The sequence below is a fragment of the Coregonus clupeaformis genome, chromosome 11 (genome assembly GCF_020615455.1).
Source record: "Coregonus clupeaformis isolate EN_2021a chromosome 11, ASM2061545v1, whole genome shotgun sequence".
NCBI classification, from domain to species: Eukaryota; Metazoa; Chordata; class Actinopteri; order Salmoniformes; family Salmonidae; genus Coregonus; species Coregonus clupeaformis.
In genome coordinates, this window is record NC_059202.1 from 31675482 (window position 1) to 31702827 (window position 27346).

The 27346-nt window shown below is 46.7% G+C and overlaps 1 protein-coding gene across 2 annotated transcripts in view; it reads left to right on the forward strand.

The window, feature by feature from the left end:
* The window catches only part of LOC121576779 (brevican core protein-like), a 282893-nt gene that overhangs the window by 104706 nt on the left and 150841 nt on the right, over positions 1-27346 (forward strand). For both annotated transcript variants that reach the window (XM_041890233.2, XM_041890234.2), the window contains one exon: positions 5961-7178. In XM_041890233.2, coding sequence (XP_041746167.1) covers positions 5961-7178 — 1218 coding nt within the window. The remainder of the gene's footprint in view (positions 1-5960; positions 7179-27346) is intronic.

The following is a 27346-nucleotide window of genomic DNA, read 5'->3' on the forward strand; positions in this document are numbered from 1 at the left end:
TGAAAATAGCTGTGCAGCAACGCTCCCCATCCAACCTGACAGAGCCTGAGAGGATCTGCAGAGAAGAATGGGAGAAATTCCCCAAATATAGGTGTGCCAAGCGTGTAGCGTCATATCCAAGAAGACTCGAGGCTGTAATCGCTGTCAAAGGTGCTTCAACAAAGTACTGAGTAAAGGTTCTGAATACTTATGTAAATGTGATATTTCAGTTTTTTTTGTTGTTGAAATTAGCAAACATTTCTAAAAACCTGTTTTTGCTTTGTCATTATGGGTTATTGTGTGTAGATTGAGGGGGGGAAAAAACAATTTAATCTATTTTAGAATAAGGCTGTAAGGTAAGAAAATGCGGAAAAAGTCAATACTGAATACTTTTCCGAATGCACTGCATAGTGTAGCACCTTTTTTCTAAGAGTGTGTATATTGTCAATGCAGATAGTCTGGGTAACCATTTGATTGGTTATTTAGCAGCTTTATGGCTTGGGGGTAGAAGCTGTCTTGGGGGTAGAAGCTGTCTCAGAGCCTGTTGGTCCGAGAACCGATGCTCCAGTGCCGTTTGCCGGGCGGTAGCAGAGTGAACAGTCTATGGCTTGGGTGGCTGAAGTCTTTGGCAACTTTTCGGGCCTTCTTCTGGTAAAGAAGTCCTGGATGGAAGAGAGCTCTGCCCCAGTGATGTACTGGGCCGTCCGCACCACCCTATGTAGCACTTTGCGACCGAGGGCGATGCAGATGCCATACCAAGTTGTGATGCAGCCAGTCATGATCCCCGCAATGGTGCAGCTGTAGAACCTTTTGAGGATTTCAGGGCCCATGCCAAATCTTTTCAGGCTCCTGAGGGGGAAGAAGCTCTGTCTGGCCCTCCACAACTGTGCGGGTGTGTGTGGATCTTAGTGATGTGGACGCCAAGGAACTCTCGACCCGCTCCACTACAGCCCCGTCGATCTGGATTGGGGCGTGCTCTCCCCTGTAGTCCACAACCAGCTCCTTGGTCTTGCTGATGCTGAGGGAGAGGTTGATGTCCTGGCACCACACTGCCAGGTCTCTGACCTCCTCCCTGTAGTAGGCTGTCTCATCGCAGTTGGTGTTCAGGCCTACCACCATTGTGTCTTCAGCAAACTTTATGATGGTGTTGCAGTCATGCTTGGCCATGCAGTCGTCGGTGAACAGGGATTACAGGCGGGGACTAAGCACACACCCCTGAGGGGCCCCCAGGTTGAGGGTCAGCGTGGCGGAGGTGTTGTTGCCTACCCTCACCACCTGGGGCTGGCCCATCAGGAAGTCCAGGATCCAGTTGCAGAGGGAAGTGTTCAGTCCAAAGGTCCTGAGCTTGGTGATGCGCTTGGAGGGGATGATGGTGTTTTAGTCTATGAACAGCATTCTGACATAGTTATTTCCCCTTTTGTCCAGATGGGAGAGAACAGTGAGAAATGCAATTGAGTTTCCGTTATCTGTGGATCTGTCGGGCGGTATGCAAATTGGAGTGGGTCCAGGGTGTCTTGAATGATGGTGTTGATGTGTGTTATGACCAGCCTTTCAAAGCGCTTCATAATTACAGATGTAAATGCTGACGATAGTAATTATGCCAGCAGCATACCACCCTGCATCCCACTGCTGGCGTGCCTCTGAAGCTAAGCAGGATTGGTCCTGGATGGGAGACCAGATGTTGCTGGAAGTAGTGTTTGTGGGCCAGTAGGGGGCACTCTTTCCTTTGGTAAAAAAAAAGATCCCAATGCCCTGAAGCAGTAATTGGGGACATTGCCCTGTGTAGGGTGCTGTCTTTCGGCTGGGACGTTAAACGGGTGTCCTGACTCTCTCTGATCACTAAAGATCCCATGGCACTTATGGTAAGATTAGGGGTGTTGACCCCAGTGTCCAGGCTAAATTCCTCATACCATCATGGCCACCTAATCATCCCTAGCTTCCAATTGGCTCATTCCTCTCCCCTGTAACTATTCCCCAGGTCGTTGCTGTAAATGAGAATGTGTTCTCAGTCAACTTACCTGGTAATATAAGGGTTAAATAAATCAAAGCAATTTAGGCAGGTTATCTTGGATTTCTGGGTAACAGTGGTTGTCAGCTTGAAACATGTTGGGATTACACACTGGGAATGAAGAGATTGAAAATGTCTGTGAAGCCCGGTGGTCTTGCGAGTGTTAACCTCTTTAAAAGTGTTACTCACATTGGCCACGGAGAGCGATCTGACACGGTCATCCAAAACAACAGGGTTTTTGGTTTGGATTCGTTCATATGGTCACTGTGGGAACGACATTATTTATGCACTTATTGATGAAGCCTGTGACTGATGTGGTAAACTTCTCAATGCTACCGGATGAATCCTGGAACATATCTCAGTCTGTACTAGCAAAACAGTCTTATAGCCTCACGTCTGCTTCATCGGACCACTTCCTGTTTGAGCTTTTGTTTGAAAACAGGAAGCACTGGTACTTCCTGTTTGAACTTTTGTTTGTAAACAGGAAACAAGAGGATAGAGTCGTGGTCTGAGCTCATCCATCTTATTCTCGAGTGATTGGACATTTGCCAATAAGACGGAGGGGAGTGTCGGTCAGTTTTCTCTTCGCCTGTGGTGTTTTGGTAGCTCATGAAACAAAGGAATAAGGTCCGGTGTGAACAAGGGAACAGCTGAGTTGGAGTTGAAGTAGGAGTTGAAGTCAAAAGCTAGGTTAGTAACTGTTGATCTGATTTCCAAAAGTGCTTGGCGGTCATATGTAATAATAGTATGAACTTTCTGTACAAAAAAGTCAAGATAAAAAAAAGTCACTAAATAGCAAAGTCGGGTTGGAGCTCGTAAGATGTCGACCTTCTCCGTCGGCGCCATCTTTCATCTTAGGTCCAGAGCCATCACTAAGCCAGCTTCCAGCAGAAGTGAGAAACGCAGTGCAAAGAGGGAAATGAAAGCAGAGAGCGAGGCCGGCCAAAGCAAAAACTCAGAAAGCCAGAGTCAGTGCTGCAGCGGTGTGAATATATAGAACTAATTTGATCTGTGTGTGTGTGCGTTTGTGTGTGTGTGCATCAGTGACTGTGTGTGAGCATGCGTGCGTGTGTGTCTCTGTGTATTATGTCTACATGAGTGCGTGTGTATGTGTGTTCATGTCTACTTCTGTGTCTGTGGCTCAAGGATTTTGAGCTAGCATCCAAACCCCAGGTAATTCTCCACAGAGCTGAGCTAAGCGTGTGAGTCTTAAAGGTCACCTTATTGGGCTATTCTCCGCATGAAAGTCCTGCGACTTCAAACCACAATCAAGTCCTGGGATTCCTCTCCTGTTCGAAGGAGGGACAATGTTTCATCTTACGGCCACCACTTACACAGCTATACACAGCCACCAGAGCTAACTGGAGAATAGAGAGGAAAAGCTAAAGTCTCGCACAGAGGTGTTTCAATCGGTTCAATGACGGAAGGGCTCCTTCTATGGCCCGGGCTTCATTAGATACAAATACTGTTGCTATCCTCCCTGAAACCGAAACTCCAAACTCAAGGCATTAATGTTTTATGCTGGGTGAAAATCTAGCTTTAATCTGCGTACATTATTCTCAGCCTCTTTCCAATTAATGCAGGCTGACTAGGTGCTCCTCGCCTTGCTCTCCGCCATTCACGTCTCCCCCAATTACGACGGCCCTGGGTGAGCGTAGGCGGTCATTATCACCATGGCGATGATGAGCGGATGGAAAACACGAAGGATGAAAAAGAAGAGAGGAGGAGAGAGGAGGATGCATCAGGAAGGGGCTTTTTTTACAGGAAGTTGTTGAATTAATGTTTCCTCTTAAAGTGGCATCACTCGACAGATATAAACTATGTTATCGAGTGCCGCAGGCTGTTGCTTGCACTTGGTAATCTACATTATCAATGCTGCCATTTTAATTTTTATGATTGGCAGGAAGCTATGGTGGAGAACCGTGAAGAAGCACGTCTCGAGCAAAGTGTCAGGAAAAACATTGCTTGTGAATCTTGACACCTCGATCAAAGAAAGGCATGTTTCCCCATTTCCCCACACAGTCTTAGCAAAGCATCGTGGGAATAAATCTTTGTGATAAAACATCACGCTCCTACACTGACACTCCAGATAGACATGATTCACACACCACACAATAACTTTTCCCAGTCGTCTTTATTAGACGGCATATCTTACAACAGTATAGTGCTGAGAATGTGTGTGTGTGTGTGTTAGCGCGTGTGAGTGTGTGTGTGTTTGTTAGATGCCGTATCTTACAACAAAAGTGCTGAGTCTGCACGAGTACACTGTGTCCTGGGGAAGGCTTCAACTCCTATCCCATTATGATGTGTAACTGGAGGGTTCGACTCTGCTTGTTTACCCCAGAAAGAGACAGATATACAGCTGATTTACAGCACCGCTGTCACTGAAAACACACAATGGAGCACATCATTGACTTGCCTTGATTTAGTCATTTGTGGGCAGTTTATCACAGTATGACAACGTTTGTTTTGCAGGATTTTTATGTGTTGACTTTAAGCCAAAAATCACAACAATAGCAGTGAAATATGCCCATCGAAATACTAGGCTTAGCATGAAATATTCATATTTTTAATATCAGCCATTGGAATAGATCATTAGACTTGATTAATTAATTTAATCACTCAATATCTCATCACTATGTGAAGGAAAAGTGGTTAATTAGCTATTCACATTATTAATTGGACAATTACACCATCTACAGCTCTTATGTAAATGAACCCGTGCTCACATAGCACATAGGGGGTGATGGCAACATGTAGATCCCTCAATAATTTAGTATTGATTTAATATTTCATTTGTGGACATACAGTATTTGTCTATGTTTCTCCCCACAGTAATTAGTGTTGTATTATGTAATACAGCCAGAGGCACTGCTGTGGTTCTTTGCACACCAGAGAGTTAGCTGAGCTTTGCTGTGTTGAGCTACAGTAGGCTTAGAAGCAGTGGGCCGGGGAACTCTAGCAGCCTAATATGGTAATACTATGAGAAGATTCACTGCTAAAAACCAACCCACACATCTAGTCTGAATTATTAATTGTGTAGATACAGTATGGTTTAGTACATTACCTAGAAGCACAGGAGGCTGGTGAGAGAAGGACGGCTCATAATAATGGCTGGGATGGAGTGAATTAAATGGTATCAAACTCATGGAAACTACATGTTTGATACTATTCCATTAATTCCGTTCCAGCAATCACAATGAGCCTGTCCTCCCCAATTAAGGTACCACCAGCCTGTGCTAGAAGGAGCATAGCGGTGCACTTAATCTGATTAAGCAATGGTGTAGATATGCAGTAGTTTAGTACCGTAAGTCAATGATGGATGGTGTTTTAAAAAATAGTTTTTAATGTGTTTACACTTGGTCAGTTTTAGCCCAGGGATTGGTTGACTGTAGCTTGGTGTGGGGTCTAGGAGAGTTTCTAAGGAATGAGAAAAGGGACAGAGAATGGAAATTGCCTTACAAGATCCTTTTCCTTTGTGTGTGCTGGGTCTGATACACAGTGTGGGTCTGCTACTGTGCTTTGTACTGGAATACAAACAGCTGCACCATTATTGGAATGACGATGGGAATACAAATGAATAAATATTTTAGCAGATTTAGCAAAAAATACATAAATACAATTGTTGCCGTAAATGAGGGTTCGCCTCCAGCATACAAATAAATAACCAGCCTTCCTGCGGAGCAACACAACAACCAATCACCATTTAAAGTCTTACTTACACTCCATTCCTATTTGCATATTAAACCCTGTAAAATATGTCTTACATCTGGGTATAGATACAGTATCAGAATGGATAAATAAAATAAAAAGGCATACATAATAAAACGATCGATTTAAATTCATTAAATACAATGACTGCTGCACTGGAGGCAGTGTTTTATGATTGCTAATTCAACACGCATTTAATTACAATCATTAAAACAATTTCCCTCCCATGCTATGTTAATGAATGAGTGTTGTCCCTCTGCAGGATTCACAGCAGTGGGGCCCGATGGGAGTAGCAAGACCGTGGAGGCTGTGAATGGATCTGGAGGCCCCCTCCAGGGCACCAGGGGTGGGTTGGCTTCATCCCAAGGGTCCCCGGCACCATCCCCAGGCAGTCAGCTGAAATGGGCCCTCAAGGCCATGAAGGGCTCCAAGCTGGAGGACCCGGGACAGGGACATTTGGCCTATGTGGGGAAGGATTCCACCTGGGAGCCTGTGGAGGCCAAAGCGGGGCCCCTAGAGGTCATGACCCTGTCTACCAACACAGAGAGCTACTCTGGTGAGGGGAGAGATCAGGATGAGGACCGCAGCATCCCTCGATCCATCCTGGAGAGAGAGGACAAAGAGACAGAGGCGGAGGGAAGCGGGAGAGCAGGGAACGACTTTCCAGGTGGCTTTGTATCGAACGGTGACACGAACCCAGCCAGCGGTGCCAACAGAAGTACAAAGCCTTCTCTGTCTGGATTGAAACCCACCCAGACCCAGAGCCAGAACCAGACTGTGGCGGAACACACCACTATCTCTAAGTGGCAGCTAGGGGACCAGCCCACCACCTCACCTACTGCTGCCTCTGCTGCTGGCACCAGCCAGGGCCTAGGGGAAACCGCTGAGGAGGCCAGGGGAGAGATTGTCTATGTCCGACACACCACTGAGAAACTCCTTCCAACCACCTCCAGTAAGAAAGTTGGCTTCCCCCCTGTGATCAGAAAGCAGAGCCTGAACACAGCCAGGGTGACTGAGAGACAACGAAGACCAAATGAAGCCACCACACCTGGGGTCAGCTCCAGACCTGCAGCCCCTATGGAGCCCCTGACAACCATCAAAACCTCCACAGCAGACACCCAGAGTACAGACTCCAGTGATTCTACCAAGGAGCCACCCATCTCCATTGCATGGGTTCCAGTAGAGAGAGAGAAGACAGCTAGTACCACATCTTTGACCAGAGATGGATCACAAACATCTGCAGCTTCGACTCAGCTGACCACAGCGGTGTCCGTTCTGAAGGGCAGGGACCATGAGGCAGAGTCCAGGTTAGCCGTTTCAGAATCGTTCGTGGTGGGAAAAGGGTGGAAGCCGTTGGGAGGGATGATCCCTAAATCTAAGAAGGACAAAACCCCATTGACCACAGAGAAGACAGAGAAGACAGAGAAGACCACCTTTGGTGTCGTTGTGCCCAACTGGGGCTTTGGCCTCAACCCTTCAGGTATCTTCCCTATTCTCTATTATCGTCACCATTATTAGCCTTTATCTAATCCTACTGTGTAATCATATAATCCATTACTCATCTAAACCAGTGTTACATATCATCCATAACATGCTGCTAATCCATAGGAGGGGAGCTGAGGACCCACGCTCAATTTAATTAATGATGTTGCAGATGCTCTTTGTCTGTCTGTCTGTCTGTCTGTCTGTCTGTCTGTCTGTCTGTCTGTCTGTCTGTCTGTCTGTCTGTCTGTCTGTCTGTCTGTCTGTCTGTCTCTCTCTCTCTCTCTCTCTCTCTCTCTCTCTCTCTCTCTCTCTCTCTCTCTCTCTCTCTCTCTCTCTCTCTCTCTCTCTCTCTCTCTCTCTCTCTCTCGCTCTCTCTCTCTCTTGCTCTCTCTCCCTTGTGCTCTCGCTCTCTTCCCGTCTCTCTCGCTCTTGCTCTCTCTCTCTCTCTCTCTCTCTTGCTCTCTCTCTCTCTCTTGCTCTCTCTCCCTTGCTCTCTCTCCCTCGCTTTCTCTCTCTCTATACACTGATTATACCAAACATTAGGAACATCTTCCTAATATTTACCCTCAGAACAGCCTCAATTCGTCGGGGCATGGACTCTACAAGGGTTCGAAAGCGTTCCACAGGGATGCTGGCCCATGTTGACTCCAATGCTTCCCTCAGTTGTGTGAAGTTGGCTGGATGTCCTTTGGATGGTGGACCATTCTTGATACACACGGGAAACTGTTGAGTGTGAAAAATACAGCAGTGTTGCAGTTCTTGACACAAACTGGTGCGCCTGGCACCTACTACCATACTCTATTTATTTTTATTTAACCTTTATTTAACCAGGTAAGCCAGTTGAGAACAAGTTCTCATTTACAACTGCGACCTGGCCAAGATAAAGCAAAGCAGTGCGATAAAAACAACAACACAGAGTTACATATGGGGTAAACAAAACATAAAGTCAAAAAATACAACAGAAAATATATATACAGTGTGTGCGAATGTAGTAAGTTATGGAGGTAAGGCAATAAATAGGCCATAGTGCAAAATAGTTACAATTTCGTATTAACACTGGAATGATAGATGTGCAAAAGATGATGTGCAAATAGAGATACCGGGGTGCAAATGAGCAAAATAAATAACAATATGGGGATGAGGTAGCTGGGTGGGCTAATTTCAGAAAGGCTGTGTACAGGTGCAGTGATCGGTAAGCTGCTCTGACAACTGACGCTTAAAGTTAGTGAGGGAGATAAGAGTCTCCAGCTTCAGAGATTTTTGCAGTTCGTTCCAGTCATTGGCAGCAGAGAATTGGAAGGAATGGCGGCCAAAGGAGGTGTTGGCTTTGGGGATGACCAGTGAGATATACCTGCTGGAGCGCAGACTACGGGTGGGTGTTGCTATGGTGACCAGTGAGCTAAGATAAGACTGGGATTTGCCTAGCAGTGATTTATAGATGACCTGGAGCCAGTGGGTTTGGCGACGAATATGTAGTGAGGGCCAGCCAACAAGAGCGTACAGGTCACAATGGTGGGTAGTATATGGGGCTTTGGTGACAAAACGGATGGCACTGTGATAGACTACATCCAATTTGCTGAGTAGAGTGTTGGAGGCTATTTTGTAAATGACATCGCCGAAGTCAAGGATCGGTAGGATAGTCAGTTTTACGAGGGCATGTTTGGCAGCATGAGTGAAGGAGGCTTTGTTGCGAAATAGGAAGCCAATTCTAGATTTAACTTTGGATTGGAGATGCTTAATGTGAGTCTGGAAGGAGAGTTTACAGTCTAACCAGACACCTAGGTATTTGTAGTTGTCCACATACTCTAGGTCAGACCCCCCGAGAGTAGTGATTCTAGTCGGGTGGGCGGGTGCAAGCAGCGTTCGGTTGAAGAGCATGCATTTAGTTTTACTAGTGTTTAAGAGCAGTTGGAGGCTACGGAAGGAGTGTTGTATGGCGTTGAAGCTCGTTTGGAAACTCAGTGTCCAATGAAGAGCCAGATGTATACAAAATGGTGTCGTCCGCATAGAGGTGGATCCGAGCGTCACCAGCAGCAAGAGCGACATCATTGATATACACAGAGAATAGAGTCGGCCCGAGAATTGAACCCTGTGGCACCCCCATAGAGACGGCCAGAGGTCCAGACAACAGGCCCTCCGATTTGACACATTGAACTCTATCTGAGAAGTAGTTGGTGAACCAGGCGAGGCAGTCATTAGAGAAACCAAGGCTATTTAGTCTGCCAATAAGAATGCAGTGGTTGACAGAGTCGAAAGCCTTGGCCAGGTCGATGAAGACGGCTGCGCAGTACTGTCTTTTATCGATCGCGGTTATATAATATCGTTTAGGACCTTGAGCGTGGCTGAGGTGCACCCATGACCAGCTCGGAAACCGGATTGCATAGCGGAGAAGGTACGGTGTGATTCGAAATGGTCGGTGATCTGTTTGTTAACTTGGCTTTCAAATACTTTTGAAAGGCAGGGCAGGATGGATATAGGTCTATTACATTTTGGATCTAGAGTGTCACCCCCTTTGAAGAGGGGGATGACCGCGGCAGCTTTCCAATCTATGGGGATCTCAGACGTTACGAAAGAGAGGTTGAACAGGCTAGTAATAGGGGTTGCGACAATTTCGGTGGCTAATTTTAGAAGGAAAGGGTCCAGATTAAAAGGCACTTAAATATTTTGTCTTGCCCATTCACCTTCTGAATGGCACACACACACAATCCACGTCTCAGTTGTCTCAAGTCTTAAACATCCTTCTTTAACCTGTCTCCTCCCCTTCATCTACACTGATTGAAGTGGATTTAACAAGTGACATCAATAAGGTATCCTAGCTTTCACCTGGATTCACCTGGTCAGTTTATGTCATGGAAAGAGCAGGTGTTCTTAATGTTTTATACACTTAGTGTATATTCCTCTCCACAGTCTTCCTCTCCATTGGACCTCAGAGAGTGCTGCTGTAAACAAAGAGGGGCTGTGAACAAGTTGAATGGAAGCAGCCTTAGTGTTATAATTAGAGGCTCTGGGTTAGTAAGACAGGCTGTGAGAGGCTGAGTTCTTAGACCCCGGCAAATCAATGTTGATGGAAGCTAGAAGATGCGAGCTGTAATATACTCTCTCGCCCCCTGTGTCTCGCAGAGCGAAGCCCTTCGTCCAAGTTCAGAATGATACAGCATGTGTAGAGACTCAAGTTGCTCGGCCTCTCTCACTTCTTCACATTGATTCACCCTGATGGGAATGGGTTTTAAGCCTCACCCATTAATATTTTACTCTGCAGTGAAGGCAGGAAGGGAAGATAACATCCTTCGTTGAGGAGTTTTGTCTCTTGGCCTCGTTTGAAATCCACACTGTAGGGCTGACTCCCTGCTTAGAATGTTCTAGTGAAATATTTAGTGCCTATTTCAGTGGAAAGTTAACGTCTGGTAAAGGAACACTAATGTCCCATGTAGAATATATGACTATGAACTAATGATGCAATGCTGACATCTAGTAGCTGCATACCTTGGAATATCTCAAACATCCTTTATCACAGCTGTATGTACTCCTTCGTGTTCTAAATCCAAACACATCCAGAAGGCATTGTTTGCCTCTCTTAATAATTATCTTTAATCAATGGTCAGCTATTGCAGTAACACAGTCCCCAGAACCCAACAACACAGCCCAGATCTGTCCCCTCTCTCTCTCTCTCTCTCTCTCTCTCTCTCTCTCTCTCTCTCTCTCTCTCTCTCTCTCTCTCTATCTATATATCTATATATATATATATATATATATATATATATATACCGTACCAGTCAAAAGTTTGGACATACCTATTCATTCAAGGGTTTTTCTTTATTTTTACTATTTTCTACATTGTACCATAATAGTGAAGACATCAAAACTATGAAATAACACATATGGAATCATGTTGTAACCAAAAAAGTGTTAAACAAATCAACATATATTTTATATTTCAGATTCTTTAAAGTTGCCACCCTTTGCCTTGATAACGGCTTTGCACACGCTTGGCATTCTCTCAACCAGCTTCACCTGGAATGCTTTTCCAACAGTCTTGAAGCAGTTCCCACATATGCTGAGCACTTGTTGGCTGCTATTCCTTCACTCTGCTGTCCAACTCATCCCAAACCATCTCAATTGGGTTGAAGTCGGGTGACTGTAGAGGCCAGGTCATCTGATGCAGCACTCCATCACTCTCCTTCTTGGTCAAATAGCCCTTAGACAGCCTGGAGGTGTGATGGGTCATTAACCTGTTGAAAAATAAATTATAGTCCCACTAAGTGCAAACCAGATGCGATGGCGTATCGCTGCAGAATGCTGTGGTAGCTATGATGGTTAAATGTGCCTTGAATTCTAAATAAATCACAGACAGTGTCACCAGCAAAGCACCCCCATACCATCACACCTCCTCCTCCATGCTTTACGGTGGGAACCACACATGTGGAGATAATCCGTTCACCTACTCTGCGTCTCACGAAGACACCGAGGCTGGAACCAAAAATCTCAAATTTGGACTCGTCAGACCAAAGGACAAATTTCCACCGGTCTAATGTCCATTGCTTGTGTTTCTTGGCCCAAGCAAGTCTCTTCTTCTTATTGGTGTCCTTTAGTAGTGGTTTTTTTGCAGCAATTCGACCATGAAGGCCTGATTCACACAGTCTCCTCTGAACAGTTGATGTTGAGATGTGTCTGTTACTTGAACTCTGTGAAGCATTTACTTGGGCTGCAATCTGAGGTGCAGTTAACTCTAGTGAACTTATTCCACAAATTAACTTTTAACAAGGCACACCTGTTAATTGAAATGCATTCCAGGTGACTACCTCATGAAGCTGGTTGAGAGAATGCCAAGAGTGTGCAAAGCTGTCATCAAGGCAAAAGGTGGCTACTTTGAAGAATCTCAAATATAAAATATATTTTGTATTTGTTTAACACTTTTTAGGTTATTACATGATTCCATATGTGTTATTTCATAGTTTGATGTCTTCACAATTATTCTACAATGTATAAAGAAAGACTCTTGAATGACTAGGTGTATCCAAAATTTTGACTGGTACTGTATATATATATATATATATATTTTACATTTTTAGTAATTTAGCAGACGCTCTTATCCAGAGTGACTTACAGTTAGTGAGTGCATACATTTTCATACATTAATCAGCAACAGAAATCGCACACTCCGTGACAAAAATATCCGTGATTAGATGTGAGTTGCATTTAAAAGAGAGATTTGGGATGAAATGCCAAGTAACCCCAGTTAGGGCTCCCGAGTGGCGCAGCGGTCTAAGGCACTGCATCTCAGTGCTTGAGGCGTCACTACAGACCCCCGGTTCGATTCCAGGCTGTATCACAACCAGCCGTGATTGGGAGTCCCATAGGGCGGCACACAATTGGCCCAGCGTCGTCTGGGTTTGGCCGGTGTAGGCCGTCATTGTAAATAAGAATTGTTCTTAACTGACTTGCCTAGTTAAATAAAGGTTAAAAAACATACAAATAACAAGCCTTTGATTTGCTCTTGCAGCTGTAGCTTGGCCTATGGAGCCATGGAGAGGGCTCTGCAGGTTCAAAGACAGTGCATACAGTTACCATAGAAATTAAGACAAGAAAATATTCCACTACAAATGTGACTTTATTGGACAATTTAATAATGTTCAATAAATTGAGTTGTAGTAGTTGAAGTCTCTCCATGGTTGTCAGAAGAACCGATGTGGATGTGGTGGAGGAGTCAGGCGCAGGACACAGAGGCTTCGTCCAAACAGACTTTACTAGTCCAAAGTGCAACAATACAATACACGACCTCGAAAACAAACAGAGGCGAAGGAACTACGCGAACATGCGTAAACATTAAACAAAACAAACAGAGCGCAAAACATGCAGCTCAGAATGACAGGCAGCCAACAACACACAATCTAACCAATACAAAACAGGGAACTTATAGGACACGTAATCAGCACACAAACAGACACAGGTGTACAAGACAGACCAAAGCAATCACACCACGAAACATACAACGGTGGCAGCTAGTACTCCGGGGACGGCGAACGCCGAAGCCTGCCCGAACCAGGAGGAGGAGCAGTCTCGGCCGAAACCGTGACAGTACCCCCCCCTTGACCCCGGCCTCGGGGACGGCCAGGAGGACGCGGACCCGGGCGCGTGGGATGCCCACGGTGGAACTCAGTCAGGAGGGATGGATCGAGGATGTCCCTCCTAGGCACCCAGCACCGTTCCTCCGGACCGTACCCCTCCCACTCCACGAGATACTGGAGACCACTCATCCGGCGCCTCGAGTCCAAGATGGTCCGGACCCTGTACGCCGGGGCCCCTCGATGTCCAAAGGGGGGCGGAGGGGTCTCTCCTATCTCATCTTCCTGGAGTGGGCCAGCTACCACCGGCCTGAGAAGAGACACATGGAACGAGGGGTTAATATTTTTGTACTCAATAGGCAGTTGTAACCTGTAACACACCTCGTTCAATCTTCTCAGGACTTTGAAGGGGCCCCACAAACCGCCGACCCAGCTTCCGGCAGGGCAGGCGGAGGGGCAGGTTTCGAGTCGAGAGCCAGACTCGATCTCCCGGTGCGTACACCGGTCCCTCACTGCGGTGGCGATCGGCGCTCGCCTTTTGTTGACGGATGGCCCGCTGCAGATGGACATGGGCAGCGTCCCACGTCTCCTCCGAGTGCCGAATCCACTCGTCCACCGCAGGGGCCTCGATCTGGCTCTCGTGCCACGGTGCCAGGACCGGCTGATACCCTAAAACACACTGGAAAGGTGTTAAATTGGTGGAGGAGTGGCGGAGAGAGTTCTGGGCCATCTCTTCCCAGGGGATATACCTAGACCACTCCTCCGGCCGGTCCCGGCAATAGGACCTCAGAAACCTACCCACATCCTAGTTGACTCGTTCAACCTGCCCATTGCTCTCTGGGTGGTACCCCGAGGTAAGGCTCACCGAGACCCCCAAGCGTTCCATGAACGCCCCCCAGACTCTGGAGGTGAACTGGGGACCTCGGTCAGACACAATATCCTCGGGGACCCCATAGTGCCGGAACACGTGGGTAAATAGGGCCTCGGCGGTCTGTAGGGCAATAGGGAGACCCGGCATTGGGAGGAGACGACAGGCCTTGGAAAACTGATCCACAACGACCAAAATGGTGGTATTCCCCTGGGACGGGGGTAGGTCGGTCACAAAATCCACCGAGAGGTGGGACCATGGTCGTTGTGGAACGGGCAGGGGATGTAACTTACCCCTGGGCAAATGTCTAGGCGCCTTACACTGGGCGCACACCGAGCAGGAGGAGACATAAACCCTCACATCCTTAGCTAACGTTGGCCACCAGTATTTCACGCTAAGGCAGTGTCAATACCTGGATGTCCAGAGGAGGGTGATGTATGAGCCCAATAAATAAGACGATCACGAACCTCGAGCGGAACGTACGTCCGCCCCACAGGACACTCGGGGGGAGTAGGGTCGGTACGCAGTGCCCGCTCGATTTCCGTATCGACCTCCCATACCACCGGAGCCACCAGACAAGACTCCGGCAGTATGGAAGTAGGCTCAATGGACCTCTCCTCTGTGTCATACCGCCGGGACAGGGCGTCTGCCTTACCGTTCTGGGACCCTGGGATGTATGTGATCTTAAAAACAAACCGGGTCAGGAACATGTTCCACCTAGCCTGACGAGGGTTCAATCTCCTAGCTGCCCGGATGTACTCCAGGTTACGGTGATCAGTCAGAATGAGGAAAGGGTGTTGAGCCCCCTCAAGCCAATGCCTCCACACCTTTAGGGCCTGGACTACAGCTAACAGCTCCCTGTCCCCAACGTCATAATTGCGCTCCGCCGAGCTGAGCTTCTTGGAGTAGAACGCACAGGGGCGGAGCTTAGGTGGCGTGCCGGACCGTTGTGACAGGACTGCCCCAATACCGGTCTCGGACGCGTCGACCTCAACTTGGAATGGTAAAGAGGGATCCGGATGCGCCAGCACCGGGGCCGAGGTGAACAGGTTCTTCAGTTTGACAAATGCCCTGTCCGCCTCAGCTGACCACTGCAAACGAACCGGACCCCCCTTTAGTAGGGACGTAATGGGAGCTGCAACCTGTCCAAAACCCCGGATAAACCTCCGGTAGTAATTAGCAAAACCCAAGAACTGCTGCACCTCTTTTACAGTGGTTGGAGTTTGCCAATTACGCACGGCCGACACACGGTCTACCTCTATCTCCACACCAGACGCGGACAACCGATAACCCAAAAAGGAGACGGACTCCTGGAAGAACAGGCATTTCTCTGCCTTGACATACAAGTCATGCTCCAACAGTCTTCTCAACACTCGGCGCACCAGGGCTACATGCTCGGCTCGTGTAGAAGAGTACACTAGGATGTCGTCGATGTACACTACCACACCCTGCCCATGCATGTCCCGGAAAATCTCGTCAACAAAGGATTGGAAGACTGAAGGAGCATTCATTAGCCCGTATGGCATGACGAGATACTCGTAATGACCCGAGGTGGTGCTAAATGCTGTTTTCCATTCATCCCCCCTCCCTAATGCGCACCAGATTGTACGCGCTCCTGAGATCCAACTTTGTGAAGAACTGTGCTCGCGTAATGATTCCGTCATAGTCGCAATCAGTGGAAGAGGGTAACTGTACTTAACCGTGATCTGATTGAGACTACGGTAATCAATACACGGGCGCAAACCCCCGTCCTTCTTCTTCACAAAGAAGAAACTCGAGGAAACCGGGGAAGTGGAGGACCGTATGTATCCCTGTGCCAAGGACTCGGCTATGTAAGTCTCCATAGCCGCTGTCTCCTCTTGAGACAAGGGATACACACGGCTCCGCGGAAGAGCCGCTCCTGTTTGGAGATTTATCGCACAGTCCCCCTGTCTATGAGGTGGTAGCCGTGTTGCCCTCGTTTTGCTGAACACAAGTGCTAAGTCCTCATACTCGGGGGGAATGCGATGTGGGCACTTGGTTCGGACTCTCTACCGAGGTCGCCCCTAAGGAAACACCTAGACATCTCCCTACACACTGGGCAGACCACTCCATAAGAGCCCTCTGTTGCCACGCAATAGTAGGATCATGGGCGCTTAACCAGGGAAGCCCCAACACCACGGGGTACGCAGGAGAGTCAATCAGATAAAACTGAATGATCTCCTCATGACCCCCCTGCGTCGTCATCTTAAGTGGTGCTGTGACTTCTCTGATCAGCCCCGACCCCAACGGCCGGCTGTCTAAGGCGTGGACAGGAAAGGGGGCTTCTACCGGCCGAAGGGGAATTCCTAACCTATAACAAAATGCCCGATCAATAAAATTCCCAGCTGCGCCTGAATCTACTAGCGCCTTATGCTGGGAATGAGGTGCCACCTGTGGAAATCTCACAGGAATACTCATGTGACCAACAGAGAGCTCTGGGTAAGTGGGGCGCCTACTCACCTGAAATGACTCCCCAGTGCGTGACCTGTTGTCCCCTCTCCCAGGAGACCCTCCCCAGCACCTGGCCGCGGTGTGTCCTCCACGGCCACAGTTGGTGCAGGGGGTGGCCCCCCTCGGGTTCTCTCTCCTCCTCTCTCTAGCGCCAGCACCCCCGAGCTCCATGGGAATCGGCTCGGAGGTGCTGGAGGGTGGAATGGACGACCGCGGGTAGCCAGCAGGGTGTCGAGACGAATGGAGATGTCCACCAACTGGTCGAAGGATAGGTTGGTGTCCCTGCAGGCCAGCTCACGACGAACGTCCTCTCGTAGGCTACACCGGTAATGGTCGATGAGGGCCCTCTCATTCCACCCCGCATCCGCCGCTAGCGTCTGGAACTCCAGTGCGAACTCCTGTGCGCTCCTCTTCCCCTGTCGGAGGTGGAACAGACGCTCCCCCGCCGCCTTCCCTTCAGGTGGGTGATCGAAGACCGCCCTGAAGCGGCGGGAGAACTCCGCGTATGTGATGGTAGCGGCGTCTATTCCCCTCCATTCGGCGTTGGCCCACTCCAACGCCTTGCCGGATAGACAGGAGATGAGGGCGGAGACGCTCTCGTATCCCGAGGGCGCTGGGTGTATGGTAGCCAGGTAGAGTTCCACCTGCAGGAGGAACCCCTGACACCCGGCTGCAGAACCGTCATATGCCCTCGGGAGCGAGAGCCGAATGCCACTGGGTTCCGGTGCTGAGAGAGGAGGACTGGCCGTTGGTGATGGGATGGTGTACGAAGGCGTGGGCGCCTCTCCAGTAACCAACCGGCGCAGAGTATTGGACACCTCGTCCATGGCGGCCCCAAGTTGCCGGATCATGGTGTCCTGATAGCTGATCCGTTCTTCCAGCGACTTGGGTGCCGCCACTGCTCCTGCTGACTCCATAGTAGGTGTGTGTTGTTCTGTCAGAAGAACCGATGTGGATGTGGTGGAGGAGTCAGGCGCAGGACACAGAGGCTTCGTCCAAACAGACTTTACTAGTCCAAAGTGCAACAATACAATACACGACCTCGAAAACAAACAGAGGCGAAGGAACTACGCGAACATGCGTAAACATTAAACAAAACAAACAGAGCGCAAAACACGCAGCTCAGAACGACAGGCAGCCAACAACACACAATCTAACCAATACAAAACAGGGAACTTATAGGACACGTAATCAGCACACAAACAGACACAGGTGTACAAGACAGACCAAAGCAATCACACCACGAAACATACAACGGTGGCAGCTAGTACTCCGGGGACGGCGAACGCCGAAGCCTGCCCGAACCAGGAGGAGGAGCAGTCTCGGCCGAAACCGTGACAATGGTATTCATTAGTTTTCCATCACATGCCACGTTGGACACTGGACTTGTTCCATCACTGCATCTCCACATTTTTTATATATATATATCAGTATAGGGTAGTGTTGTAGTGTGCTGGTCTCAGCCCCCTCCCCTGTAACTATCCATTTATCACATGGGGATAAGACCAGCTAAGTCTATGTCAACTAAAGCTCCACTTCCCCACCACTCCTTCATCTCCCTGACTCACATGCCCTCCAGCTAAACACATACAGATGGACCCACATAGGCCAAGCTCCCGATTGGATAAACATGCAGAATCACAAATGTGTAGTCCATGATCCCCAGACCCACACATGTACACATACGCGCATGCACGCACGCACACAGCACACACACACACACACACACACACACACACACACACACACTGAAATCAGGACAGGTTGATACTCCAGAGAAGGGGGTTTTGGCGCTATTACTTTAATTACTACTAGGCCTAATTTGCATAATGTATAATCTAAAGGAAATGTAATCAGTGACATTGTGGCACAGTATCTGGAAATGTTGGAACTGTATTATTTTATATTGAAGTACACCGCAAAGGCCTGTCAAAGTCTTACACCATTTATCCACCTTCTTGTTTACGACCTGCTTCATTCTTTATAAGGTAACCCTGCAGGGAGTTTACACAGAGACTCCCAACTTGGCACCCATGTGCAGAGAGGGATAGCACAGAAGGAGATGTAGGCTTACAGTATGCAGCCTGTCTGTCGGACACTTAAATTACCAAAACCAATCTGAGACAGGAAACAAGATGTCTGTGAAATATGGCCTACTTGACTAAAGCTTTACCCAGGCTCTTAGATGGATCAGGCCCACCGCACATGAATAACCAATGAAGCCCTGGATCGGAGTGTTACATTTTTGGGGGAGAGAACAGCTTGGCATACTGTATGGCCCTTGTCTGGCTCTGTGAGAGGCTATGCTGTACCCAGATTGATTATCTGTGTCCTGTTTCTGTCTCAGAGAGCCTCTAGCTCCTCCAGCTGCTTCAGGTTTATGTATTTTATTACTCCTTGGGTCACTGTTACACCTCCCTCTGTAATAATGTTTAGAAAGCCTCTTTGGCCCTTGGTGTTGAGGGACCACAGGATCAATGGCCCCGCGCTGGCCCCCAAGGCCCCTAGCTGACCTCAGCAAGAATCTAACTACTCATCAATGCCATTAAGACAGCTTCACTACAGAACCACTACCATTATCTCATCCCCTTGTTTCGCCTCTCTATCTCTCCGTCCAGTCCTCTATTCTATTCCACGCCTTCATTCGGCCATTTTCCATATCAAACGTTCATGCTGGATATAATCCCATGCTATTCCACAAGGTGCTTTTTTATGAATGGGGATCTGTTAAAGCAGCGCCTTGGGAAATCTGTACTCCATGGTGGGGGGGAAGATAAAGAGTGTTACGCTGACTGTGCAGAGCTGGCTTTTTGTGTCCTAGTAACGAGGGGAAACTAAGGAAGGAACCATAGTGTATGAGAATAAGTTTAAGAGGATGTCTCTTGGAGTGATGTGGACACTGCCCGCTCTCTAATACACAATTGTGCTCTTCCCGGGTTTGGGATCCTGCTGGGTTTCCTTATGTGGCTGTAAACAGGAATGGTGTCCGAGTCTGGATGACGGCCATCCTGTCTTATTTTAGGAAATCCTTTTGTATGAATAGTATGCATTGCAAATAAGATATTGGATTTCTTTTGGATCACATATGATCTGTACGGAGTAAACATATTGTATGATGGCTTCATCTCCGCTGTGTAAGCACTGGCGCTCCTTCCATAGTGTTGAAGTATCTGTACTGCTTTTCTCAGAGAAATAATAAAAATGTAATTAAAACCATAGCAAAAAAATATAAAACCATAACAAAGAGGGTATTTATAGGAAATGCAAGCAAAATTGCTATTGTGAGATTACAGATGTTTTTTATTCCATATTGAAACCAAAACCCACAGTGAAAGAGACTGAACAATGCCCCCCCTCACCCCCCCCTCACCCACCCACTATTTTCATTAAAGCTTCAACAGTACACCATCAGCAGACTTAAAATCTGTAACTGTATTAAGCTGGATGTATAGCCAAGCTCCCATTATAAATTGTGAATGACTGAATCCCCGGGCTGTTCCAGATAGGGAAATAAAGAAATAAAGAAAAGGAGTCTTCGCAAATATAATAAAGTTTTTCCTCAAAGCCCTTGAAAGCACAGTTGGGAGACAACAGAGACATTATGTACAGTACATTGTGAGACATAACAGAGACATTCTGTACAGTACTGTAGTTCAACCGAGATAACAATCACACAAGAACAGAGAGAACAAGACTTGTGATTGCCCGATCCTTGTTTCCCTGTGTGCTGTAGGCGTTTCATCCATCAGGATTGCGTTCATTGTTGGCTGTGTTCTGTACTGTTGCATTCAGAAGTGTTGCACATCTTTAGGGCCCTCAGACTGGTAACATCATAGTGGGCGGGAGATATTATAGTTGCAGACTGTCTCAGCCAGGCTACGGTAGAGGTAATTAAGTCTCTACCTCGCATTAGGCCTACTTCCCTAGCCTAGCATGGCTACCTGGCATGATTTACCTAGCCTAGAATGGCTACCTGGCATGACTTCCCTAGCCTACAGTAGCATGGCTACCTGGCACCCCTTCCCTAGCCTACCATGGCTACCTTGCATTACTTCCCTAGCCTGTGAGTGTTTGAAATTAGTGATCAGTAATTCCACAGAAGATGATGAATGTTATTTGTCCCAGTGGGCTAGAAACATTTGTGTAAACAAACTGGCTCTATGGAAGATAAAACAGCCAAGTACAAACCACAGACCAGATTAAATCTTATGTCCCCAATGTTTGTCTTAATATTTTGTCTGTTTAAGCTACAATTATCTCCACTTTTATTATGGTCATTCCGTTTTAGATGGCCATAAACTACATTAGCAAAGGACCTCTATTGAGCCATATGTCATCCTTTTAAAAAGTGACATTGACTTGATGTGTTTCGTTCAGAACCATATCAGTCTTTTTATTGTATTTTACAGCGCCGGTGTCCCTGCGGGTGTGTTGAGTTTTATAAACCTGTGAATCACATCACCTCTGTGTCCCTCGAAATAAGAAATGAAGCTGCAGGTCTGCAGGCGGAGTGCTGTCAATGGAATATAATACCCTTAATAGAGGCTTTGTCCTCGTCTGCAGAATGGGATCCTTCTGAGCTGCAGCTCTGACCTGGATGGAGCCGGAGCCAGAGGAGAGGCTAGGATAAAGTATTCAGTCCTATTTGATTATGCATGGGGACTCAGCTTCCCCCTCTGATGTGTCATTTCACCACCACATCTATATCCCCCAGGAGAACAAAGAACAGACAGAGGCACAGAAGCTGTTTCTCTATATCCTGTCTCTTGTCTCTCAACTCCACCTCTTATTTCTCTCTGACAGAGAAAGATTACATAACACTTCCGACCTGGCATTCATGTCAAATTAACCATGCAACCATTGCTGTCTTATGCATACAGACTGCCTGTCGACATTTGAAGGAGATCGTCCACGATCCAGCCATAATATATTAGTTTAGCATTTGCGCTGTAGCCAGCCAGACATACCTCAAGGTTAACTGCACACTAAAAAATGAGGGTTCCTCAAGGGTTCTTTGGGAAGGGGGACGGTTCTATGTGGAACCATACTGACTCAAAGAACCCTTTGAGACCTTCAACAGTTCTTTGCAGTTCAAAAAATGGTTATTTCCTCTTTTAGTGATAGTTGAAATGCAGGGGCGGCGGATCATTTGAATATTTTGTGGAATGGTTTGCTCACAGCTTTTTTTGTGCAACGGTGAGTGAGAGTGTCTTTTCAGTTGATCTAATCTGTTATGCTATTACATGTTACACTGTATATGACTATGGCCAGTGACGGGGTCTTGTAAAAGTTGACTAAGTCGGTAGTTCTTAATTCTCTCCTCAGGGACCCCCAGCTCTTCCAGAGCTAGAACACCTGATTCAACTAGTTAATAAACACAATAATAAAACCTATGGAATTTTAACAATATAACATGGCTATAGATGGGAGTTCAGGTGGGCCTTTGCGCTTCAGCAAACAAATGGATTAAAGTGAGCAAAAATAAATCAATCTCAGATTTTTTTTGAGTGCTCCAACTTTTTCTTGGCGCACGCATGGGACAGATGTCCATGAGTTGTTGTGATTCTGGATGGCCAGATAGCTACAAACAATTACAATAAACTGCCATGTGCGGAATTGTATTTGACTCATTTCAGCAAGTTTCATCTTGTTCTTGATACCATGTCTAGTTTTGAGGTGTTTTGACAGATTTCATGTCAAATAACCCTTATTTGGCACTATATAGAACCATTTCCTTTTAATGTGTGGGAAGACGATGAAATCATAGTCTTTTTTAGTTGCAGGGGGAGAAAGAGAACCCAGCTGGTTTTGAAAGTTGTGAGTTCTGAGATGCTTCCTCCACTTCAGAAGATGATCAAGTTAGTTTGGAGGCAGTGAACTCATTGCAGTCACATCGCATCATGTTTTACCAGCCCGGGGAGAGGGCAATCTGGCTGTGGAGGAAATGATGGAGCCTGGTGGGCCAGGCAGTACCCAGAGAATTACCCCACAGAACAGGCGATATATGGGGAAGAGGGGGGTTTGCTATTCTTTGCTATTTGCAGCTGTCAGCAGCAGCTCTCCAGACACTAACAATAGTGAAGCAGAAACAAAACAGGCAGGGTGGATGAAAGCCTCCTCTCCTCCATCCCTCTCTCCTGGCTATGCCTACCATCAGAGATCCAACAAGCAACTCTAGACCGACAGCTGCACTCTCCTCTTAAACAACTGATGGTTTTGTATGCTCCTCAAGTGGTTGTGTGTATGTTTTATAAAAGGTGTATACATTTGAAGTCGGAAGTTTACATACACTTAGGTTGGAGTCATTAAAACTCGTTTTTCAACCACTCCACACATTTCTTGTTAACAAACTATAGTTTTGGCAAGTCGGTTAGGACATCTACTTTGTGCATGACACAAGTAATTTTTCCAACAATTGTTTACAGACAGATTATTTCACTTATATATTCACTGTATCACAATTCCAGTGGGTCAGAAGTTTACATACACTAAGTTGACTGTGCCTTTAAACAGCTTCGAAAATTCCAGAAAATTATGTCATGGCTTTAGAAGTTTCTGATAGGCTAATTGACATCATTTGAGTCAATTGGAGGTGTACCTGTGGATGTATTTCAAGGCCTACCTTCAAACTCAGTACCTCTTTGCTTGACATCATGGGAAAATCAAAGGAAATCAGCCAAATAAATTGTAGACCTCCACAAGTCTGGTTCATCCTTGGGAGCAATTTCCAAACACCTGAAGGTACCACGTTCATCTGTACAAACAATAGTACGCAAGTATAAACACCATGGGACCACGCAGCCGTCATACCGCTCAGGAAGGAGACACGTTCTGTCTCCTAGAGATGAACGTACTTTGGTGCGAAAAGTGCAAATCAATCCCAGAACAACAGCAAAGGACCTTGTGAAGATGCTGGAGGAAACAGGTACAAAACTATCTATATCCACAGTAAAACAAGTCCTATATCGACATAACCTGAAAGGCCACTCAACAAGGAAGAAGCCACTGCTCCAAAACTGCCATAAAAAAGCCAGACTATGGTTTGCAACTGCACATGGGGACAAAGATCATACTTTTTGGAGAAATGTCCTCTGTTCTGATGAAACAAAAATAGAACTGTTTGGCCATAATGACCATCGTTATGTTTGGAGGAAAAAGGGGGTAACTTGCAAGCCGAAGAACACCATCCCAACCGTGAAGCACGGGGGTGGCAGCATTATGCTGTGGAGGTGCTTTGCTGCAGGAGGGACTGGTGCACTTCACAAAATAGATGGCATCATGAGGAAGGAAAATGATGTGGATATATTGAAGCGTGTGCGAGCAAGGAGGCCTACAAACCTGACTCAGTTACACCAGTTCTGTCAGGAGTAATGGGCCAAAATTTACCCAACGTATTGTGGGAAGCTTGTGGAAGGCTACCCGAAACGTTTGACCCAAGTTAAACAATTTAAAGGCAATGCTACCAAATACTAATTGAGTATATGTAAAAACTTCTGAGCCACTGGGAATGTGATGAAAGAAATAAAAGCTGAAATAAATCATTCTCTCTACTATTATTCTGACATTTCACATTCTTAAAATAATGTGGTGATCCTAACTGACCTAAGCCAGGGAATGTTTACTATGATTAAATGTCAGGAATAGTGAAAAAGTGAGTTTAAATGTATTTGGCTAAGGTGTATGTAAACTTCCGACTTCAACTGTACCTCTCTGACATCTGCCCACTCTACTAGCTACCTTATCTCTCTGAAGATGAGGAAAAACAAACCATAGGCTAGTGGAGAAACGCTAGTAGAATGTGCTTGTGATGATAAGGAAGGATGGATTATTTTTCAGGAGTGTGGCAGCTCGGATAAAGCAATTTATTTAGGCTCACTGCAAAGTGCTCTTGTAGCAACAATATCCCAATTTGGCCTTTTGTTTCGCAATCTTTTAAATTGGCCTCTATTGAGTAGCCAGTCATCATGTTGCTTGTTGCTCCTCTCCCCGCTAATTTAGTGTGATTCTAGGAGGTGCTCTCGGGTGGTGAGGGTTGTCTGGGTTTAGCTGTCTCCAGCTTCCGGACTGGAGCTAATTGTAAGTGTCATACATACTGATAAAGCTGTGGGGGGGAAAGGTTTTACATTGGGATGATGGGACTTGATTATCAAAATTGATTATAAGGACCTGTGAAATGGAAATGAATTTGGTGCTCAATTTTCTACATGTTTAATACAATTTGCTGTAGCACTCTGAAATATGGCTAAGAGGGGAAAGATGAACTCCAAAATTTCAACTTTTCTGATTACAGTTCCACACTTGCATGTCCCTCCAAGATCCCACACACATGCACACACGAGCGCACACACACAGCCCCAAGTCGTGGCATAACCAGACCAAAATAGATCTCTTCGCTCCTGGTTATAGTTTTTATGGACTAATGGATTTGATGACCTTGGCATTATGTAATAAGACTTACATCATCCCCCTCTATAGCAGGGCTGTTCAATTCAGGTCCTGGAGGGCCGAAACACTTCTGTTTGTTGTTTCTACCTGGTAGTTAATTGCACTCAGGTCTGAGTTAGTCCCTGATTAAAAGGTGAGGATGAAAACCAGATGTGTTTGGGCCCTGCAGGACCCACATGGAACAGCCCTGATCTAAAGCAATATGACTCATCCTATGTCAAAGTATCGGCGGTTTGTCTCTTAGTCAAAGACTAACATACCTGGACATCCAGGTGTGGACTATCTGTTCAATCAATTACATGAATTGATCAATTCATTATTAAGGAGACACCAAAACCAGCAGGACTGACAACAGAAATACACTTTATGGTCTGTTTGACTGGCTGCTGGAGGTTTGTGTTAAGAGGGAAAAGGGGGTCAGACAGACCTCAGCTCTCTGGTGATTGCTGTCCAGCCCCACCACAGAGGTCAGCCTCTCTGTAGACACTGGGCTGACCACACTGACTGACCTCCATGATACAGCCAGCCACTACAGGGCACAGTGCAGCAGGGCCAAGCTTAACCAACCAATGAAGCACTGATAGAGTGCAGCACCAACACACTGATAGAGTACAGCACCAGCACACTCTGTAATTGGATCTTTGTTCGCTCCAATTGTATCATTGCATTGTGATACAAAAAGCGGCAACGATGTGCTTTAGGGCAATGCGGATGCCTCCGAGCGGTCGGGTAGGCTGTTTGGAGTGTTCAGCCTGCTGGATTTAGGACCAAGCAACACCACAGAGCGGGCTGGCTGGATTTAGGATCTCGCAGACGCCACAGAGTGGCCTGACAGGCTGTGTTAAGGCAAAGCTTCTGGATGGATGGCTGGACCAGCACGGGAGAGTTGAGCATAGTTCAGTGTGTTGCGCTCTTTCACCAAGTTGTAAAAGCAAGCAGAGCAGAAACTGGCTACTCTTTAGTTGTCTAATGTAGCTGGCAAGGTAACTGCTGTTTAACTTAAAAGAAAAAAATGAAATTAGTGTTTATTCGCAGTGCTAAGCTAGTATTATAACTGACATGTAACATTAGCTAATGTTTCATCCCCTCTTGACTGAGGTGAACTAATTATCTACGCTAGCTAGTAGCTACCACAGCCAGGTCAGCTCTAGCCTCAAGCTATCTGTCAGATAGTGATATGTGGTGGCTATTATTACTATCTAACAGCAGTTGTTTGTATGGAAATGTTTTGTAGACATTGTTTTGTCCCCTTTCAACAGAAGTAAATTAACTTGGCTAGCTTTTGCCAATTGATGTACTGTTAGAGAGAGAGAGCTGGCCAAAAGTTGGCTAACGTTAGCTATTCTTTTTGCCTCAATCACACTAGACCTGAATCAAATTATGAAACCATCAGCCAAACAATTGAAGATGGCTGCCGTTTTACGGGCTCCTAACCAATTGTGCTATTTTGTGTGTGTTTTTTCGCATTGTTTGTAACTTATTTTGTACATAATGTTTCTGTCACCGTCTCTTATGACCGAAAAGAGCTTCTGGATATCAGAACAGCGATTACTCACCTCGAACTGGACAAAACATTTTTCTTTAACGAGTCAGATGCGAAGAATTTACTCCAGATACCCGACCAGACCCAAATCCCCGTCATTCGAAATGAAGAGAAGACGCCGATACAGGGGACGCAGGTGCGGGTGCCTTGTGAGAATTTGTCGGCGAGTGGTTAACCCGCCTCTACGATCCATCCTATTGGCCAATAAACTGGATGAGCTCCGTTCAAGACTATCCAACCAATGGGACATTATAAACTGTAATATCTTATGTTTCAGCAAGTCGTGGCTGAACGTCGACATGGATAATATACAGTTGGCTGGTTTTTCAGTTCCACTCCAATTTGCATACCGCCCCAACAGATCCACATATGACGCAATCTCTATTGTACTCAACACTGCCCTTTCCCATCTGGACAAAAGGAACACCTACGTGAGAATGCTGTTCATTGACTACAGCTCAGCGTTCAACACCATAGTGCCCTCAAAGCGTATCACTAAGCTAAGGACCCTGGGACTAAACACCTCCCTCTGCAACTGGAGGGGCCACCCCCAGGTGGTAAGGGTAGGCAACAACACATCTGTCACGCTGATCCTCAACACGGCGGCCCCACAGGGGTGCGTGCTTAGTCCCTTCCTGTACTCCCTGTTCACTCATGACTGCGTGGCCAAGCACGACTCCAACACCATCATTAAGTTTGCCGATGACAAAACGATGGTTGGCCTTATTACCGACAACGACGAGACAGCCTATAGGGAGGAGGTCAGAGACCTG